The sequence below is a fragment of the Lutjanus erythropterus genome, chromosome 23 (genome assembly GCF_056507025.1).
Source record: "Lutjanus erythropterus isolate fLutEry1 chromosome 23, fLutEry1.hap2, whole genome shotgun sequence".
NCBI classification, from domain to species: domain Eukaryota; kingdom Metazoa; phylum Chordata; class Actinopteri; order Lutjaniformes; family Lutjanidae; genus Lutjanus; species Lutjanus erythropterus.
In genome coordinates, this window is record NC_139339.1 from 15662505 (window position 1) to 15685468 (window position 22964).

Below are 22964 nucleotides of genomic sequence, written 5' to 3' on the forward strand. Positions count from 1 at the left end.
TATATTATTGTATTATTATAATAAAATTATTTTATATTTTATATTTTTATTTATGATTTTGGAATTTAACACATTTGTGAACAAAATTTGAGAGAAAATTACATTTTGTGTGCACAGACCAGTCTTCGATCTTTTACTTATGAAAAATCTGAGCACAAACAAAAATGCTGCATTTATATTTTTGTTGCGTGTATATTTGTGAGTGTGTGCATGTGTGTGTGTGAGGAAGCAGTTAGTGTTATTGTAAGTGTAAACGGTGACTTTTCTCAATGTTTTCTCCCCAGAAAATTGGCCTGAATTACCTGTACCAAGAATGAGAGGGATCAAAAAATAGATTTATAGAAAAACCAACAACAGGGAAAAGACGGAGGGAGGGAGCGAGGGGGTAGAGGAGGAGAGGTTGAATGAGGTGATGCAGGAGGCAGATGAGGGGGAGTCCGGTCGAATCAAATCTATTTGATAGGGCTTTTTCATGAAGCAGCTTTGCAGCAAATTGCTTTGCAGACAAAACAAACAGGTAGAGTTAGAAGAGCAGAGAGATGGAGGGAAGGAGGGATGAGGGGAGGGAGGATGGATGAATGAAGTGAAAGAGGTGTTTTTCTTACTCTGGTGATGGCGGCATTGGAAGGAAGCTTACGCCTTGGTTTCTTCTTCCTCACCTCCTCTTCTTCGTCGTATAGATACTGAGAGAGGAGGAAAAGGAGACCGAGGAAGGAGATGAGATAAATATTAATTCTGGGTTATTACAATTTAAAAGACACAACTGGTAATATTCTATATTTGTCTCATTGACAACAGCTACCATTAAAAACACTAAAACATCACATTGTTGCGTGGACCTTGAAGACAGAATCAGTATGATTCATCTGCGCTGTTCATAAATGCACCAGAAAGATTTTTGTATATTCAGTCTCAATGCCAGGATGTGAAATATGGCCGTTTTTATTTGGTAAAATAATATAATATGAGAAAATAAGTAAATACAGGCAGATGGTAGGATCTCTGTGGACACAGGCATCACCACACACTTCTAGTGGGTCATAAGTGATGATTGAAAGGGATTAAGTTCATATGTGAACAGTCCTATGATCATCTGACCTCTCATGCTTCTTCACTTCAACATCTTTTTACTACACTACAAAAAAATCCTAATTATAAACCGGAATTTTCCTATTAGCTGAAACTGAATACCAGCTGTGACTGATTTGCTCTTTTCCTTTTTATTCTGTCTCGTCTTACTGCTCCAGTCCTGCAGTGGCTTCCCTCACCCCTGCATCATCCACCCCCCTCCTCTCATCTCCCACCGCTCAGCATCCCTCTTTTCAGTCTTTTCAATCCAGCCTCTAAAGCCTTGTTGCTCCCTTCTTATCTCCCTCCACTGTCTGTTTGCTCCTTTCACTCTCTCCTCCAATCTCTCGCACCGATGGGTGCCGATTCTCCTCATGTCCCCCAAACACCGTCACCGTCTCTCGCTCATAAGCCACAAGAGAGAAGGTGACACAATAAAAAAAACCTGAAGCTCTCTGCTTGTGTCTGTTTATGTAGGCATCCCGTGTTCATTCGACTTCGGTTACAGGAATGAATTAAGATGGACAAACACAGAGACCTTGTTCACTGTGAATGAGGTAAACACAGATTCACATTTTCTAAAGATGACTTTTCTGTACCTTAACAGCCTATTTTACATATATATGGAGAAAATATTTGCTGAAACCAACAGCAGGTAGTAAAGCAGATAGGATGTTTATATTTTAGTACATACCCTGTTCTGCACTACTCAGAGTGGACAACTTGCATGTCTTTATTACATGCTGGAATGTCCAGATGTCAATGAAAATTAAAATCAATGGAAACTGTGGGTGATGTGATACATTTTTCTACCATATAAGGCTCGAGACTAGGCACAACAGACAAAACCAGTGTTTTTATTGCCCTGGTCAATATTTAGATTTTGGTCTGATTTGCTTCTTTCAGACTGGTGGAAAGAAAATGGCCAAAAAACACATTTAGGTGTTAATTTAAGTAGATAATGTCTCATTTTCATATTTTAATAGAAAATTCTAATCTAATCATGTAATACAAATAATAAAAATAATAAAATAAAATAATGACCCTATTCCCCTGTAGTGTTTTAAAGGGATAGTTCAGATTATGGGAAGTGAGACTGTATGAGGTTCTTATCAATAGTCAGTGTGTTACCTAAAGTAGATGGCAAGGAGTACGAACATGAAAGCTAAGCAATGTACTGCTGTGGACACGGTCAGCAATGAAATATATTTCAGCCAAATAAAAAGGCCCACTTAAATAAATCAATGTCAGTTTAGGTGAACACTTTATTTAGAATATGCTCATAACTGTCAGACAGTCTTTTCTGATGGGAAACTGTTTTTATATAAACCATATTGCTCATCCCCAGACCAACAAAACTCCATTGGCAAAATCAGTCATTTTACTGTCGCAGAACATGGGAGTTGCTGAATAACTGCTGCCTCATTTCATTGTCACATCTCTTAGTCATGACAAGTTTTTACCCTGTTCACCTGTACTATCTTAACTTTGTCTTTATTTTATTTTATTTATCTATATTTTGAAGGTTTTTACAAAGGGGTTTCTTCATATATCATTCATAGCCTGATTTTAAGAATGGCGACAATCTTTTTTTTATGGCTGCTGACAGTATTTTCTGAATAATTTCTGAGTAATAACAGACATATCTAAAATTACCTCTGTAAGAACCTTTGACTCTGATATATCAACAAAATGAAACAAAAATTTTGAACCTGGTTTTATCCAATGTTCTGATTACTATAATGGAAATTTCTGAAGATTAGCATATATTTAATTAGAGAATGGCTCACTTGCATATTTAAATAAAACAATATGATCAACTGAGTTAGTTTCATTGTGGGATCTATTAATCAAAATCTTTACTTGATTCACCTGTAATGTGTTGACTGATAAATGACAAATTGACTTGTGAAAGATTAATCATCTGCTAGAATAATAGTTTGTTATCCAAACATACCTGTCCGTGAATGGGGTCGTCGCTACCTTCCTGTTCTGATGAGTAGCTCTCCTCCTCCTCTTCAGAGTAGTTGTCGATGTCCGGGGAGCGATCTGGAGAGACAGAAGACATATAAAGAATGGGGACGTATTGAAAGACAAGAGGACAAACACAGAGCGATGCAGTAAGATGACAATGTGCTCACCAGACATCTTTGCTTTGGGCGCCTCGTGGTCGATGGGCTGGCTGGACAGGGAGTAGACTCTGATCTCTGCAACGGGCACTGAGGCGTCCTTCAGCTGGCTGTGGAGTCCCAGGACCTGGGCCCCTTCACTGGGGTGCTGCATCACCTGGAAAGAAAAAACAGATGAGTGTCAGAGAGAACTGCATTAAATAGCTACGACTTCTACAGAACCTAAAACCTTTAGTCTGTGGCCTTTAAAACCTGGAAAAACAATAGCCAAAGTTACTATGTGGAGTTTTCCTTGTTATCAATCATACCAGTAGATATTAAGTGAAGTGCAGTCAGCATCCTGTTGCTCATGCACGTTACATAAACGAGATTGAAAGGCATCATGTTGATAGATGAGGTGAGTAAAGTTAGGCTTGTGTTGTGGTCCAGTGTTGCGCACCGTTGACGTGTAGGGAAAGAGAGAGGAAAGGCAATCAGGACTGCAGCATGCATAAAGGTCACAAATGTTCCTGAGTCCTTCACACATAAATTGTTTTAAACAACTGAGAAAGTCAGGAGGAGGTCTAATTTCTTAAGTTATGTTACGATGTTAGCAGTCACACATTGGCAATACAAAGCAACTGACCTGTTAGGGGTCGCCACAGCAGGTCATCTGCTCACTGGCAGACTGGGACACACACATTAAATTTGGCTCAGGCGTTTTTTTTTTTTTGCCAGATGCACCTTCCTGACGCAACCCTAACACAACCTTCCCCATTTATCTGGGCCCAGGACCAGACTTCACTGGTGTGTGCATCCCCAGTGGCTGAGGAACAGCCCGGGGTAGAATATTATCAAGGAATCTTTGACATGTGGCCCAGGGAAGGTATAGATCAAAGCACCGCCCCTGAGGCAGCCCACAGTCTCATATCACAACAGAATATTATTCCATCACCTTCCTCTACTTGAGTATCTAAAAAAATATTTATTGAGAATACAAAGAGGCTTTCTATGTCATCAATAGACAGGGATTCTGAATCTTTTATATAAGAAAGATGCAAGTTTCTGTCCAAGTTATCATAGTTTTCTTCATTACTTTCTGTTTTTATAATATGTTTTTATATTTTTAATATAATTTTTCTCTTTTATATTTATGTTATTTGACTTTTGAAGCACTTGGTTTTTATTTTTTATTTAATTCTTAATATGTTTATTGTTTGAAATAGTAGGGCAAATTCCTTTTATGTAGGGATGCACCAGCTGATAAATATCAGCTATAATATCACCTATAATAATATTTGGTTTGACAGATTATGTCAAAGAATTTAATTTGAATTCTTAAGCAAACACTCTACAAAAGCCAGAGTTTGTGAAGTTTTTTCATTTTAACTTTTCTAGCAGAAATAAATGAATATTTGAAGAGTCAGTACGGTTCTTTGTTCTTGAGACTTATTTCAAAGTGCGGTCCGCGTACACACACAGCAGAGATAAACAGTGGCTATGATTTAAACTGGAGGAAGAGGAGAAAGAAGAAGAGAGGCATAAATAAAGGCTCTGTAGACAGAGAGAAACACAGGTTAGACAGCAGTGAGAGGAGAAACGAGGACAGACATGAAACAGATGTTGAGAAGACGACGATGATAATGGAACGAGCAGAGAAAAAAGGAGGCTGAAGACGATAAACAAAAATAGCAGTCAGGGATTAACAAAACCAGAGCCTGTCACCACGACGACAGAGAAAACATGAACATGTGAGGCAGCAAATATAATTTCTCTCTGCGGCAAACAGCAGCATCACGACGTCGCCTCCTCTGTGTGTGTGTGTGTGTGTTTGTGCAGCTAACTGAGTGACAACCAGCCTCTCTCAGCAGTCTGGTCACACTCAGAGAGTTAATGAAGTCTGAGCAGCTTATTACAGAGACAGCCTTAGCCACACATTAAAGACAGACATTACTGCTGTACATCCATTCACTTGGCTGAAGTTCAGCTAACCTGCAGATGCTGTCGGTAGCTTTTTTAGACCTTCCAGCACCAGCTAATTTTAACCATCTTCCAGTCAGAGAGACAATTATGCAAATCTGACAAGGCGGCAAACATCACGAAGATGCAATGTACATATTTAATGAGACACTCTGGTGTAATTTGAATTTGATTTTTTTTCCACTCCATGAAATCCACTGATGGATTTTCTGCAGGTTCATCTTCTGAAATGATGCCATTAGTTTTTAAAATTTCATTTTAAACTGGAACCACTGTTTCGTGGTTGTATGCCCCTGCAAACCAGTCAAGTTGCAGTTTACAGCCATGTCTCTCCAGGGTTTGCACAAAATATGTACTGAGGACTGTAAAGGAGTCTAATAAAAAGTGGGACGGACATTAGGTCATAGTGACCTTGACCTGTGACCACCAAACATCTAATCAATTCATCCTTGAGTCCAAGTGGACGTTTGTACCTAAATGGAAGACATTCTGTCCAGGTGTTTCTGAGATATTGCATTCACAAAAATGTGACAGACGTAAGGTCATAGTGTCTTTGACCACTGACCTCCAAAATCCTAGTCAGTTCATTGTTGAGTCCAAGTGGATTTTTGTACCAGATCTGAAGAAAATCTGTCAAGATGTTCTTGAAATGCTGTGTTCACAAGACTTCGATGGGCATGACACCACAGTGACCTTAGAACACCAAAATCTAATCAGTTCATTGTTGAGTCCAGGTGGACTTTTGTGCCAAATGTTTAAAAAATCTGTTCAGGAGCTCTTGAGATATCAAGTTCTTAAAAATGAGTTGTACACGCAAATCGAGAACATGATACCTCCAGACACAGCTGTCACCAGCATGGAGGCATAAAAAGAGCTTGCAGAGATAAACTACAGCCTTGACTAATGTGGTACATTATTGCTAAACAACATGCAGTGAATTCTTTTTAAAACATACTTTTATCACGCTGATAATTACAGTTTTTAAGTGTGAGTATTGCCACTTTCCATTCCTGCACAGCATTTTGTGCTCTGGGGTGGCCGTGAGGAAGCAAAAGAGGATATTTGAAGCAGAGGAAGGTGATGTTATGCAAATGCTAACTAAAAGGAAAAAGTCAAGACTTACATGATGTCGCATAATGAAGTCATATGGGGAGAGAAAAATGCGATGCAAGTGTTTGGAGAAAATACGAACTCTGGGAGCCTTTTAAAGTTTCTTTTTATGGGTAGTGATTGCAGAAAAACTGCTTCACTGTTATTCTTAAAATGTCTCAACAAATTTGAAGATGATTTCTGGATCTTGTTGACCATTTCTCAGCATAATAAAAACACATTTGCCATAATTAAAAACAAAAATATGGTGCAACAATTCTTGTGGCTGTACTTTACAATGTTTCCATTTTGAGGAGTTTGATTATTAACTTAAGCTCTCACAAAGTACAAATCTCTTTCTGAATGTTTAGGTTCAACAGTTCATCCTCACAGTACCTGCTGGGTCAGTGGACACTACCTGTCATATTAAAGAAGCTCAGCGCCATCAAAATGACATTTCGGATAGGAAAGTATGAAGTGAAAACCTGAGTGTGTTCCCTATAGCATATTATTTTTCTGACACACACACACACACACACACACAGCTCTGGGCAGGATGCACCAGCAGAGTTCATGCTGCAGAGACTTTTACTGTGTCAGTGAAGGAAATGAGTTTGAACCTGTCATGCGTACGGGTCTGTATTTGTGTCCTTTGCCCTCTGTAAAGCTCTTTGTAGCCGAACCTGTCTGCTGAAAGAGCTTCATGAATAAAATTTGACTATTTTACATGGAGGAGCAGCTTTAGACAGTCAGCAGGCATCACAAAGACCAGGGTAACATGCTGTTTTAGATTAAAAAAAGGGCTGACAGTTTGGCTTCACGTGAAAGACCAATTAATCGGTTGGCCGATTATGTGGCATTTTGAGATAATCTGCATCTGTAAATGTACCAGATGTGGGAATAGTGACCCAATGGTGACCAGCTCCACCTATGTTGAGGGAGTATTAAGTATAGTGGTGCACCGGTACTGGTCTAGTTGAGATGTTTTAAACAAGCTTCACAAAAACACCCTCATAATACCCCAGTAAAATGTCAGGAGGGTATGAAGGTTTGAAAAAATAGATACCGCCAAAGCCTAATGTGTGGTGCATTATGAATCAGAAAATTCGACAACAGAGACTGTTGAGCACCTGAAGTCAGACATCAGGCAAGAATTGGAAAGAATTTTACTTTCAAAACTCAACAATTAGTGTCTTCGGTTCCTGAACACTTACTGAGTGTTGTTTAAAGAAAAGGTGATGTCCCAACTTTTCTCGGAATTCTTAATCAAATTAAGAATTAAGAAAGTCTGAACATTAACTATCTTGTCTTTGTACTGATTGTATTACAGGTCAAAAAGTTTTTGTAAATCATTGTATTTTTATTATATTATTATATATTATTTTTTCAGTTTTACACAATGTCCCAACTTTTAAGGAGTTGAGGTTTGTATATCAACCAATGATGTCACTGCTCTCTAAATATCAGCATCAGAATCGAAAAACCCATATTGGTCAACCACTAACAAGAATAAAGTCTTTAGTCATAAACTCTATCAGCTTATTCTACTGTTGTATTTGGTTTAATTTACTCTTGATAAACAACTCAGAGTGCAAACATCCTGTAGACCAAACCTATTTCTTGATTCTGTCTCTACTTACGTCCTTTTCTCTCCATAAAGTCTTTTGTGGTGAGCCAGTTTGCTCAAGGTGTTTTACGCTGTAAATAATTCTGATTTCTCTTACAGACCCAGCCGATGAAAAGCCACCAGCAGGCATTCGTAAAGGAACAAGGAGCATCCACATGTGAACAGACACACAGTCATTAATCACAGCCCTTTTTATAAAGGTTTCATATTGTGAGAGACGGAGAATGCGAGAGGCTTTTGGCAGAAGAGGCTAATATTTAATTGGAAGTGTGATTCATGGCGACATTTATGGCGCCCGAGAACAGAACGCCGGGCCAAAGATCAAAATCCAGGTTTGATTTTAAAGTGCACTTCCTAGAATTGAGTTTAGAAGAAGGTTAAATGAAGGTCAGTGCTAATAAAAGTTTCCAAATGACAAAAGGAGGAATATAAGAGAATAGATGAGAGAAGACCGTTTCCTTTATTCTGGTCGATATTAGGTTAGAAATCACTTTTCAATGACACGAAAATAAATTTAAACTGCGGTTGGACTGAAGCAGACGGCAGAGGCTGCACGTTTAGGGAAATGAGCCTGTGACCAGTAGTTTGTTGGGTCAACAGCTCAGATCTGCTGGGACATTTGTCTGGCTGAAGAGGGTGAGACTCCGCTGACTCAACAACTCGCAGCTGACGTGCCCTCCAACATGCAGCTCAACCTCCATCTGCTGCTGCTGCTGAAGGTGCGCTGAGCTGAAAATACACAAAAATGCACCGAGCAGGAGCTTTGAACGCATGTATGCAGCCGTTCCTCCACATACCCTGTAACCACAAATCAACCATTCATGTGGAAAATATTTTAACGTGCCTTTTCTCTATACTTATTACTCTGTGAGTGTAATGTTGCATGGCTGCAGCCCTTTGTTTTGCACCTGCTTTTGCACAGACACACTAACTAACACTGGCTAGACACAGAGTGCTGGACAACAGTGGTTAAATTTTTTTTTTCTTTTTCATCAAAACTATTACTAGAGACAATTCAGTAGTGGCTCGATATTGGAGGGACATGCCCCTACCATCCCTACCAAATTCTATACTCTTGCCTAAATGTGATAAATCCAGAGCTTTATAGGCATTCAGAAAAAAGTGGGATGCTAACTGCAACAAGAGAGAAATGAGAAAAGAAAGAAATCACCACACCACAACATGAAATCACTTCTGTAGGGCACTGAACATCACAGACTGAGAGTTCCAACAAATAGATTTCCTCTTCAACCTCCATGTTGCACTAAGAGTTGTGATACCTCAGCCATGTTGATGAGACCCAGGGCCAGGGTCTTGTAGCCCAGAATGGTCCGGTTCTTGTATCGCTTCCGTCGCTGCAGCATGATCTGAAGCTTGTTGGCGTCCCTCTTCAAGAAATGTGGGTACTGCGGGTACAAGTACACACAAATACACACATGAGCGAACACATGCACAGCCAGCACAGAAACAGCTGACAGAGGGGTGGCTGACTTGCTAGACAGGTTCAGATGCAGACTGATAAAGAGATAACATTTGTTTCCAGGGTCATAATGATTAGGCCGATGTAACTGGCTTGTTGCATAAGGAGCTCACACCCGCTGACCTGGCTCCGATGTCCTGAGGTGTCGAACCACTTGGTCACATCCGAACAATGACATAACCCATCATTAAGGTTCTCACCGGCTGCACTATAAATGGAACAAAACCGACTCCTGTTACAATGTTCAAAGCCATGAAATCACTCTGCTCCTCGGTTTTAATAAGCTTCCTGTCTGCAGTGCTGCTGCTGCTGCTGCTGCTGTAGATAGTTTTATGTATAATGTATAATGTCTGCCTCACTGCACTCACTAAGATCCAGAGAGAGAAACTCCCTGACCTTTTAGCAGCATTTAGAAACATGGAAATTGGAAAGGATAATTTAGAGCAGAAGAACCCCTTCTGGGAGTTACATTAACCATGCTCTGCCTGAATGCACAAAGGTAGTGAACGTAAAACCCTGCATGAGTGTTGATGCACGCTGGGGTCTGATGTTTATTATAGGCAGCATCTCTGCACCTGTTCAGCAATTTTAATAATTTTGTGTTCCTGGTTGATATGGTAGAAAAAAAGATATTGCTATTATTTTGACATATTACTATATGATTCTTGATCTGTGGGAATGTCTGCATCATAATTTTTCTTTTCAGTGAAAAATAAAAATTATACTAAAATTATGCTGATGTGAGATTTGTTGGAGCCTGTATCAAACAAACATGTTTTCTGACATCTAGAGATCAAGATTTTTAGGTCAGGGCATCTCTGCAGGACATTTTTCCTTTAGTAAAAAATTACAGCTTCTGAGATTTGGATATTGCACTGAATTTTTGAAAAAGTAAATTAATAGATTCAGATTTGGATCAACAGTTTATAGCAGATAGAGATGCTTTAGACAGAAACAAATAACACAAGGCTCTCTCCAGGTTCCAATGGCTGCTTTTAGACTTGCTGCTGCCCAAAATGCCTGACAAGAGCTTTTCTTAAAAAAAAAAAAATGATAATAATCTGAAGCATGTTGTGATCTTTTAGATATTTTTTGCTACAAAATTTTGGGAGCAAGCAAAAATTGCTTAAAAGGTTGGGGTTTTTTTGGTTTGTTTGTTTTTATTTTTGTGTAATTCATTAAAATGGTAAATTGTTCCAGTGAGAATAAAACAGCACTTTTCTTAATTATCTTACCAAAAGGCTCAGGATTACAAAAATTCTAACAAAATATGTTTTATTTGTAAATGAAGAAGTGCACCTGGTGGGTTTTTCACAAAGAAGCAAAATCTTTTTGCAGCTCAAACTCAGTCAAAACAACGAGCACAAATTTATAAAGGGTTGAATTTGTGTTAACTGTCACGATCACAACTTCCTGGAGGGACTGTCTGATGCTAAAACGCCAAAAATAGCATAAAGTTGTGACCACATTTTAAAAAAAACTTGCATGCTTTCTTTTTACCTTATTAGAAAATAGTGTCAGGAATTTAAAAGCCTCAAAAGATTTTTTAGTGGCTTGTGGCAATTAAATTTCTTTCCCCCTTCTGCAACAAATTCCACTGAGTCAATTCTGAAAAGTTGTGACTGTTTTAAGGTCCAGTATATGACTGAGTGATGAAATTGGCTGATGATGATGATGTCCACAATAAAACAAATTTATAACACTTATATCAGCATGCTGATATTATCATTTTACTCAAAATATTGCTGTGCCAAAATACAGTCTCACAGAACAGCTGGTAAGGCTGTCGACTGTTCTTGTTTTTGCCCTGAATGAAGTCTATAAGGCAAGTGAATCAGCAAGTTCCAAAGACCCAAGGATTATATTTAGGTATGAGGTTTAAGATGGCTCAGTTTTGGTAAAAATCGCTAATTGCTGAAGCCGCCAACCACTGGCTGAAAGGACAGATACTTCCGGTGTGACTTTTCTACTGAAAAAAGTTTGATTTGACTGAATGATTTTTTAATTACCCTTTCGACCTGTTCAATGAGAATAATTCCACATCCAATATAATCTCCTATCGAAAAACAAGGACACTTTTAGAGTTTAAAATATTAAACAGAAACAAACCAAACAAAACTACAAGAACAAAGCTTTTGTTTGCTTCCAACTGACAGACACCTGACCCCACTGAACCCTCGTGTTTACCTGCAGGGAGAAGGTGAGCTGCAGGTCGGTCTCTGTCAGCCCCGCTGAGGACAGCAGGATCTCGTTGGAGCGCAGGATCCGCTTGGAGCCCTGAATAAGCGACAGGAGGAGGAGGAGAGAAAAGACAAAAGAAAGAACGCCATGAGAGCGGGGAAAGAAAGCAGGGAAAGATGGAAAGATTACTGTTAGCATGCCCCGGTCGACTCCAGCAGAGTCAAAACAATGAACTCTCATCAACCGCATGCAGTGAGGGAAACGTGGGAGCAAAAGGAGGTCGGGAAAGAGGGAGGTGAAGAGGAGGAAACTGACTGATAGGAAGGAACGGGGGGGGGGGATTGAGCAAGTGGCAACAGCAGCAGCATGGAAGAAGAATTAAAACAGCTTAAAGTGTATTATGTGCCAGAAACAGAGAGAGTATATTGGTTTACTTAGATAGAAAACAAGATGGAGATGGTGAAGAGAAGAAAACAAGCCAAGGAGCAGAAACTGGGAGTGGAGCCACAGCATTAAAGAGGAATTTATACAACATAAATTGTATTCTGTGTCAACAAGGAATTTGTTGGTTTTCTTCAATTAGGGAACAAGATGCTGAAGACAGAGCAAATTAAAAGGGCGAGGGAAAAACAAAGGACATTTGATAAACTCTTTCATATCCTAACTGTATTTTGTGGAATAACAGCGGACCAAATCTGACAATATACAACTCCAGTTCCAAAAAAGTTCTAATGTTGTCTAAAACAGAATGCAGTGATTTGGAAAAATGTTTTGAGCTATATTCAATTGAATAGAAAGACAAGATATTTAAAGTTCAAACTCATTAACTTCATTGCTTTTGTAAATATACACTCATTCTGAATTTGATGCCTGCAACATGTTCCGAAAAAGTTGGAGTAGGAGCATGTTTACCACCGTGTTATTTCACCTTTTCTTTTAACAACACTCAGTAAGCATTTGAGAACTGAGGACACAAATTATGTTTGAGTTTTGAAATTGAAATCCTTTCTCATTCTTGCTTAATACATGACTTCAGGTGCCCAACAGTCCGGGGTCTCTGTTGTTGTATTTTGTGCTTCATAATGCACCACACATTTTCAGGCAGGACAGTCTATTACACTGATGGGCAATTAATTTTCCTGGGGGGCCACATGAGAAATTGATCAGGCTGCTGTGGGCCAGATACAAATGATATAAGGTCCTAATAATGACCAACTTCTAATAATGGAATGGTCAGGAGTGGTCTATATAGGGCACTTCTACTGTTCACTTTTACACTTTGCATCAGTCCATCTCAGATGAGCTCGAGCCCAGAGAAATCTGCAGCGTTTGTGGATGTTGCTGATTTTTGGCTTTCACTTTGCTTGGTAGAGTCTTAACTTGCATTTGTAGACATGGCAATGAACTATGTATCTTATCTCTGCATTCAATTGAATACAAGTCTACTTCAAATGATTGCATTCTGTTTTTATTTACGCTTTACACAACCTCCCCACATTTTGGAAATGGGGTTGTACATTGTGTTTTTGGAACTTATCCATGTTATCTTGGCTGCCTCTGCTGTCAGAAAGGTGTTAAATTGTAAGAAATTGAATAATGGACTTTAAATTCAAAGAAACATTTAAAAAAGGGCTATCCTCAAGTTTAAGAAAACACAACTGTGGAGGATTTGCAGAAAGAGTTTTGGCTGTAAACAAAGAGGAGGAAGGGTGCCCAGATCCAATAACCTGACTCAACAAAACAATCAACAAAACCTGGAAAAAAACACTGAATTTCTGGTTTGTTCAGCAACATTTCAGCATCTACTGGTTTGGTACACTTAATGAACGTTAAATTCAAGTCTTGAAATACAATTTTGCTGATCAAAGCTGAAGAAATAATTGCTGAATTAAAGCTGAGCTTGAAAAAACGTTGACTAAATAGAACTTTATCTTTTTCCAGGAAAGTTTAATTAGGCATTGCAAACATTAATTCAGTAAACATGAAAAAACGTCTTCCCTGTAGTCAGGTGTTGATACTGCATTCATACAGTTAAAACAAAAATCACTTATTAAATACTTATTCTGGCATTCTTTGGTTGCCTATAAGGGTAAATTTCAACACTCTTCATGTGAATGTCCAGTCAGTGCTGATGGAAAATATAGGCAAATGAAGAAATAAGTTTGTCCATAGTTTGAAAAGTTGAGTTGAGAGCTGTGGAGTTGGAAGCTACAGCTAGAGAAATAAACACCATGACATGATTGATCACGTATTTTTTTGGTTGCAGATCATGCAGCTGGCTTGTATCTGCTGATTAGCTAAGATCAGCTCTGCAGCTGCATCAACGTGTAATAACAGGGACATTTATTACTTTTCTGTGGTAGCAAACACAACACACAGCCTTTCAGTGATTATTATTCTGCAACCTGACCTGATCTACACACTTGTCTTCTTGTGAACCACACAGTGAATGTAACAGAACGTAACGTACATAACATCACCGCTTGCATACATCTTCCAGCTCAGACTCAAGACGACGGACGACAGGAAGGGGGTGAGGTTGAAAATATTGCCTATCACCTGTTGATGGGCTGACGGTGGCTGGTTGATGACTGATGGTCACCGGCTGGAAAATTTAAATACATCGCTCACCCCAGTACACTGCTGCACGGCTCTGTGAGCAGAACTCTTTAATGGACTACATTTATCATCAACACTGATTAGCAATGCGCATAAAAAGTGGTGAATTTTTCCTTTCACATCAGGATTTTAATATTTTATTACTGTTGTTGCTATGATGAGACAATGAATTTTACTTTTTTTTTAGATTTAGTGAGTCGAGGACCATAAAAATACAAATTAAAGGGCATAGAAGATATACATATCCTCGTTTCCTGAATTTTACTTTTATTAGGCTACTTCTACCATCTCTAAGTGCAATTTCTAAACTACTGCAATTTTAACCTACATTATTTTTCAACCTCAGCATCATTTCACATTACACTGGATTATATTTCCATGTCCTGCCAACAGAAGTGTCCATTTTAGCAGAAAGGAATGTATGGTTTCTCCCACCTGCTGCTGCTGCTGTTAGTTATATTTGGTCAGTTTCACTGTCTGACTGCAGAAAGATATCTCATACCTGCAGTTTGACAGCGATGACCACAGAGGTGAGGTCTTTATCCAGCTCCTTCAGCATGATCAGCTTCTTCAGAGTCAGGTTGAAGAGCCTGTAGACAAATGGAAAGAGGACTTGGATTAGAAAATATTGTGGCATTTGAGCAGCCTGATCAACAAGTCAGCAGTGGTCCCTTCATTCTCTATGGAGGTGAGCTACCCGCTCAAGATTTCTGTGTTCCTTACTTCCCTGCTTATACCATCACCTGTGATGAACATTAGTTGTCTGAAAAATGCAATATGGATGAGAAGTTGTCAAAAGATGGTGAAAACTGAGAGGACAAACATCTGGAAACCAGTTTATTTATGATTGATGATACATAAAAAGAGCTTTTGCTACATATTGCAACTGCAAACAACATAAAAGAATGAAAGGTAAAAGTAAAACAGCAGCAAAACATCATCTTCAGAACCTCAAAACTTTCTGGACCTCTGCTGTATATCTTTTGCTCCATATCATCAACTGTGCTTCCAAACTGTGTTTGGCTTTGAAGCTTTGAAAAAACATCCTGTAGACAAATAAATCACAGTTTAACTGGAAGAACAGTCATTAGTGCCATCACACTGCCTTTCTGTAAAGAAATGAGCCAATTCTCATTCATAAGTCAAAAGGTGGAAGTGCTGGAAAAGAGCAACAGCTGGAGTTTAAAAGTTATGGGTAAAATGCACAAAGTAGAGGAAAACTCTGGCAATTTGATCTATATACATTAAAATTATTAATAGTGGAAATAGAGGAGATCAGTGAGCAAAAATAAGATATTAGGGAAGCGCTGATATGACTTTTCCCTCTCCTGATGCAATACCTGACAGTTAATAAATAAGTTATTAATATGAACCAAGGATTGATGGGAAGCAGCCTATTCATGTAACTGACAGAGGAAACACTACATCTCGACTTTGTCAGGAAAAAAACACCAATCCGTAAAAAGGTAAGAATCAGTGCTAAAAGCTGCCTCACAAGGTAACGCAGGAGTGGAGGGAGCTTACAAACATTTAAAAAATTAATATAAGAGTGGGTGGGTGGTGGGGTTAAGTAGCTGGGTGTGGAACATCTGAAGGGGTAAGGGACTGTAAGAAGTTTGGGAAACACTGACCTAGGTGTACCTAAAATAACTATATATGGGTCATCATTCTGGGCGTTCAACTGCATAAGACAAACCAAATGTATGCACTGATGTCATGTAACCCTGATAATGTGTCATCTCCTTTCTGCTTCATCTTCACTGTCTAACTCTCCAGGGCACCATCAAGGCAGAAAAAGAAGCAAAAATAAAATTAAAAGTGACATTTGATGAGGCTTAAAGTGCAGCTTTGTGTTCTATCAGATGACAAGCTGTTAAAAAAAGATTCAATTTGGCCCACGATGGGACTGAAAATGGTTTGCTATTTTTGTAAAAAATATCTGAAGCCAACACTTGCGTCAGTGCACACAACACACATACAAAATTATCCTACTGGATGACTTCCATCTGAGAAATGCCGAAGAAACAAGAGCTTATGTAAGTACGATTTGCACCTCGGACGCAAGTTTCCTGCTGCTTAACACACAAAAACAGCACAAAAAAATACAAACAAAAAAAACACGGAGACAGAAGCGCTTAAATTGTTCAAAAACACAAACAGACGTACAAGACGAGAAGCACTTCACAAACTGAAATGGAAACGGAGAAAAGAGACACACACACACACACACACACACACACACACCACACCCAAACAGCAGCTGTGCAGCCAGGGGTCAGTCTGTTCAATAATTCATCTCCAGGGCTTTAGAGACAGAAAGTAAACCACTAAAATAGACCTGCTGGGGCTGCCTGAGGTGGAAACATAGGAAAAATACAAAGATAGACAAAGAATATTATGTCAAAGGATGATATGCAGGGAAAAGGCAAAGACAGACAGGCTGACAAAGGAGCAAAGAGAGAAACGAGAATAAAAGGACAGGGAAGGGAGATAGAGGGAAATAACAAATACAAAAAGGAGGAGATGTAGAGACAGAGATGAACACAGAGAGGAGGAAACAAGCAAGCAGTCAGACAAAGAGAGAAGACACAGGGAGGAAGCAGAGACATGAAAATTGAGGGACACATCAACAACAAGAATAGAGATCTGGGGATGACAGGCGCCGACACGATGTGTTGAGAAAGAGATGAACCGTCTGACACTGCAGAGATAAAACAGCGAAGAGTGGCTTTTTTTTCCAAGAGAGAAGAAGAAAATGCAATACATATTTGACAATTACACATTATACTTGTCATAAATGAGACATTACGTTGCAGCTTTTAAAATTTGTCAAATTTTCCCCAAACCGAACCACTACTATGCATCTAAGTTTCCCAGGGGTAAACTACTATTACCAACCAATCCCCGCTGCGCTGGCTGTGGTGTGTGCTCCACGTAGGGTTCTCACAACAGCAGCATTTTAAACTCAGTATAGTAAAAAATAAACACATTTAAAAAAAGATACCTCTTTCTATACCATGACAAAAAATAAGTCATAGGCACACAAAATTTATTAACAACCTGCTCACAGTGCTGGTACAGAAAAAGTCACTGAACACTGTCTGGTTTTGCTGCAAGCCAAATGTCAGGCAGGACAATAGAAACTGAACTGACGTCTTAAATAAGCACTTAGATCTTTTCTTTTTCATGGCTTTGGTACTTTTGATGCTATTGAGTGTTAGTATTGTATTACTTTAAACAATGTGGTATTGAAAAGTATTCTGTTCTGTTCATTTAACTCGACAGATAAATAAATAAGTATGTACAAAAACCTGCTGTGAACTGTCTTTGGCCATGAATGTTTGAATTATGTATATACAACTGCAACAAAAGCAATGCAGCAGTCACTGGTAGTTATATATATATATATATATTATTATTATTATTTTTAATTTTTTTATTAAATAAAAATAAAAAATAAAATAATTGATCATGTAATACCAGGGAATGTACCGTCACAGTCTAGTTTTGGTATGGAGACTTTGTTTTATTGTGAGATTGCAATATATGATATATTGTTTCATCCCTACCCAACAAAGATCAATAGTCCAGACAGGACATCTAGAGACAAGTGCTGATACACAGACACACGCACTCCAACTCCTAATGCAACCTTAATGACAAGTATAAAGATTAAAGGCAGACAGAGTGGACAGAAAAATTACATCCCTCTTCTAAACACACCTCTCCACCCTCAGCTCCCTCTCATCTCACCCGGGCCATCCTCCAAATCCACCCCACTTACTGCCTTTCATCTTTCTTTCAGCGCTCACATCCCAACACTGAACCGGACAAGTGGCCCAACAGGCTGATGCAACCGCTGTAACACCCGGCGACAAACACCGAGAGCCTCCTCCTCACTCCCCAAGGCTTTCTGCACGAGATCAAAGTGGGCAGGAGAGGCTAAACCTATGAATAAAAACAAATCAATTTTTTTTCTTCTGATAGAAAGGGCAGCTTCTGCTTACACCTGCTGGATGTGAGAGGAGTGAATTAAGGTGGAGAGGAGGCAGAAGAGGACGGGTGCCAGGGGTCGATTTGGGACGGGTTTGAAGCACCTGAGGTCAGCCATTAGGGGGGCAAGAGGGCGGGGGGGCAATCTGTCTATACACTGATCTGTCTTCCAATCCAACAGACTGACAAAGAAGAGTGTAGGGCTGGTTCAGAAATTAAGACCCTATCTCATTCATTCAATTATCAAAAAGTTGATTAAAGCTGATTAATTTGTTTCAGCTCTAAATGACACCAAAGCACAATATTAGTGCTGACAGGAGAACCTAGTTTTGGTACCGCTACAAAAATAAGATGTTTGGATGTCCTGAAAATACTTTTACAACTCTTTTAATCATGTGCCCACAAGTTACTTATTAGTTTGCACAAATTCAAGTTAATATCTTACATATACTGCTCATCTTGTGGGACTTCAATGGCTCCATAAAAGCTCTTTTTCCATTTAAAGTTGGGTGGGCAGTTTATTTCTGGCTTCATTGGACAAAAGATCCATAATAACCTTGAAGCATAATGTAATTAAAGTGGGGAAAACAAGACCTTTGCTCCTCCTCTCAGCTCTGTTCACAGGCTTTAAAAAGTCTAGATGATAGCTGATAGTTGAGACTCATTCCAAAAACATGAGAAACCCTCTTTCTTCAGCACAGCTTACCCCAGCTTTAACCAAAAAAGCTAGTTTTTAAGTGAACTTTGCCTTAATAAAATTGTCCTAAAACAGGTAAAACTGCCATTTTAATCAGGAACTATGTGACCAAGGAATTAATAATTAAGATTATGAAGGTAACAAGACATTCAACACCACCTTTTGGTCTTGACACTTGTTTAATACTCAGTACATGTTTTGGTCAGTAAAAATTCACATGCACTCATAAATACTCACAAAGGGTTTTCAAAACAAGAGCACTTGTACAACCTCAATAGTGCTGCAATAATTGCAGTGTTTTTCTGAAGAAGATTCAACCCAATTTTTGCTGAAACTGTTTTAGTAAGCTGTGTTTCTGGTCTGTACCTCCTCTGTAACGTTTTCCCTGATGTCGTAGTTGTAGGTTATAGCTTTTGGAGGGTGCTAAAACCATGCAAAACTAAAGCATGATGAATCATAACTCAAATAAGATGTCATACTGATGATGTCCGCTGCCTCAAATCTGAAGAGAAGTCTGTTAATTTACCACGGTAATGAGGCCTACTGTAGCACAAAACTCATCTCTTAATCAACTGCTCAGTGGATCATTAGTTGCATGATATAACGGATGGATAAATTCAAAATTTCCCTTGAGAGAAACTTACAGTAAATAGCCAAGGTGTACTTCATTGCTGCTCAGTAAATGGATGCAAGTACCATAGGGATTTCTGCATTCTGGACTTGGCTGAAACACAAACCTTCCATTAGAGCATCGTGCTGAATATTAACTTCATTCTTTTCGACTATCAGATTAACTCAAGAAACAACTGATAACAGAAGCACTATTAGGCACACAACAAGCAATATGAGGAAAAATGAGAAGAGGAATTGGAATAATAGTCAAAGATGTCCTTAGCTGCTGTTTTTTTTTTAATTTTCCAACACTTCTCTTGCAGGAAAATTGCCAGGACACCTCAGCGGAGACCCCTGCACTCTTCATTTAACTACTTTAAATCCCTCTGCACGAGACAATCAGCCAAACACTTCACATAACAAACACTTCATAAAAAACATCTCCACCCTCGACTGCCACACAGTTACTGTAGAGTCCTTGTCACCGCATCGGAGGAGGGGAATCACATGGCAAAGGTCAAAACAGTCCGTCTGCCACAAACACTTCCTCTCCGGTCCAGTTCTCACTTTTCTGCCCCGTCTCCTCGACAGCCTGTCACTACACCTCAACAGTCACTACACATAATTATCAATCTGAACAAAAGAACAGACAAGAACAAAGACAAGTGCACCAGTGTATGGTGGCAAAAATCTGTACAGCAACTAGGAAATAACGCTTTTGACTGTATGGTAAAGAATGGAAAAATGAGAGCACAGCGTTCCTCTTTCTTTCTTCTACTCTGCAACAACTGGGATATAATTATTGGCTGCAATGCATCATGGAAAAAAACAAACTAATTTGTCTTTCAGGGAGTCTAGCTAAGCCAGGGGGATGACTAATTCCCAATAGGATCTACATCTCAACAACCTAAATCTGTTTTTTATACTGAGACATCCGTTCTGGCTTCTGCCTGACAAAAAGTCTGACATGTTGTTGCAAATAATTTCAACGGTTCTAACAGAACTGGCGAACAGTCTCATGTTTCTGTTTTCACATTTCTTTTCCTTCTGTCTCCTTTGACTGAAAAGCCTTTGGATAAATATTTAAAGTACTTAAAATACAAATAAAGCTGAGTTCTGAGTGTTTTTAAGTAGGAGGTGAGCAGAAAAACTTGGATATACAATAAGAAGGTCTGCAACTATTTTCATCAATTATAAGAGGACATTCAGTAATTCACCAAGCAACCCAAAAAGAATATATGGATATAAACCCTTTATAATCACCCACAATTTGATTAGTATGTTTAATTTAATTACAGATGTTTGTCATAATAAACATAGGTGCATGCAAGTATTTCTCAAGTCACAATTTTTATAATGATTTTCTAAAGCCCAATGCAACATGATGTGTTTTGTCCAACCAACAGTCCCCACCACAAAGACATTCAACTTACTATCACATAAGATAAAGAAAAGCAGCAAATCAACAGAATTAATATCATCTGAACTAGACATCATTTAAGTATTATGGCTGGTGTTGATCTTCGTTATTCATGCAGTCAATATATTCCACGAAAAGACCAGACTCTCAAGGCATAAATATTAATGAAACAGTCAAGAATATACATTAAAAAAAAAAAATTAAAAATCCAAATAAGCTACAGCATCCATGCTCATTGTAATGAAGAAACACGTCAAACAGTGAAACAGCGTCGTACCATAACAGAGCTCAATGACATGAGCTAAATCAAGTTTTAATTTGAAGATACAATACTTGTTAGTATAATCATTTTTTTCATAGTTTTGGTCTTTTAAAGGTATTTGTCTGTAAACCAAAGGTATGCAGTAGTCTACTGTCAACTGACTACAAACTTAAAAGCAGCCATAAATAAAATAACTGTTTGTTTCAACAAGCAGGAAGCTTTAGCAGGGTGGGGCAAGTAGTCAGAAGCTCATGTTCAGTTAAGATGTAAATTAGTAATTACTCAGAAGTGTACTTTGAAAAGCTTGTCTGTGGTTGTCTAAATGTCCTGACAGTCATTGTGTGGTCTGATGCTGCCAGCCCCACCCATCTAACACCCATTCAGGACTAAACAAACTGTGAAACCCACACAGAAACAGTTTAAGTGAGGTCTGCTCCTTTTCACTTTGGTAAAACAGCACATCATCTCGACAGTGTGAGATCAGAGCAGCAGCCTCCACATTATGTGATCAATAAAACACAGAGACGCACACAGATTTTTCCCTGCTGTTTTAACTGTACTATCGACAGAGTCTGGACCAAGCCGCAGCCACCACAAGTGAACGTTACAGGCTGATGTGGAAGTGCCTCAAGTTGCACTTCCTCTACTGGCTGCAAGCTCCTACATATGTATGTACATAGAACTCCCACAAGGAAAACGCACAACTTCTGTTGAAATACGTGTCAACACATTTTTCCTTGCAACACACTAGTATCACTTCTTTAATGTGCATCTTGGCAATTTTACAAACTCTAGTTCCACTGTAGAGAGTGTGCAGTACACTGCAGACCACATTCAAACAGCATCTGGTGTTAATTTTGCAGAGTCCACACAAATGTTCAGAACTGTCGTGAAAACGTCAAGATCACTTGATTAATACTCATTCATTGCAAGTTTGCCCTATTTTTTATACTAAGTCAATAAATTTGAGATTTTTTGCTTCATTTTTACAAAAAATTATAAAGCCCAATCAGTTCAATTGACAGTTGGCACAATATTTAATAGTTGACAATTAAGTGATTAATCGACTTAGTCATTCTGGAGCATTCAGTCGTGTTCACATGGTCATCATCAACAGCTGAAAACAGCTCAGTCAGAATTTAAAGAAACTTCAGCTGCTGATGAAGACCATGTGATTAAGTTGGACAGAAAAGCCTCGAGCTCTGAGAAGATTTAGGGGCATTTTTCAGATCCTGTATATTAGCTATTTAATCACTCTAATGCATCCTTGGTTGTCAAGATCACACGTGGGACCTTTATTGATGCCCTTGTCCTGTGCTGTGAAACTGTCCTGCAGTCATATTACATAATGAAAGATCAGAAAGACATCCGTCTGCAGAGAGAGGGACAGTGTCTTGTGTCCTCAGAGGGTTACTGAGTCCATCAATTCGTCATTGGCTCTACAGGACAAACCAGAGAAGACCACCCTGTCTGACTCACCACCACTAAACAAATCTTTGATGCCCTTCTGGGTGATAACGCCTCGTGTTTTCCCAGCAGTCGCTGCTTTTTCTTTGTTTATCTGTTGAAGGAAGAAGGCATGGGTGGATGAAAGGAGGTAGAGAACGGTTCAATAATATCTGTGGGAAGACTGACCTCTGACATTCTGGAAATGTCAGTCTCTGAAGAAGCGCATCCGTCAAAGACGACAAATGTAGTCACACACACACACACACTCAAATTAAGACATGAAACAACATCAAATATCAAACTACTTGCAAAAACAAGTTGAAGTGATATGTAAAAAGTAGTTTGACTCATTTCAGGCTCATTTAATTGATTCAGTTTA

At 38.9% G+C, this 22964-nt stretch overlaps 1 protein-coding gene across 2 annotated transcripts in view; it reads right to left on the reverse strand.

The window, feature by feature from the left end:
* pacs1b (phosphofurin acidic cluster sorting protein 1b) overlaps window positions 1-22964 on the reverse strand; it is an 81110-nt gene that overhangs the window by 16366 nt on the left and 41780 nt on the right. For both annotated transcript variants that reach the window (XM_084711592.1, XM_084711590.1), the window contains exons 2-7: window positions 14655-14742; window positions 11540-11629; window positions 9153-9278; window positions 3210-3354; window positions 3026-3117; window positions 606-683 (exon numbers count right to left, since the gene is read on the reverse strand). In XM_084711592.1, the coding sequence (XP_084567718.1) occupies window positions 606-683; window positions 3026-3117; window positions 3210-3354; window positions 9153-9278; window positions 11540-11629; window positions 14655-14742 (619 nt within the window). The remainder of the gene's footprint in view (window positions 1-605; window positions 684-3025; window positions 3118-3209; window positions 3355-9152; window positions 9279-11539; window positions 11630-14654; window positions 14743-22964) is intronic.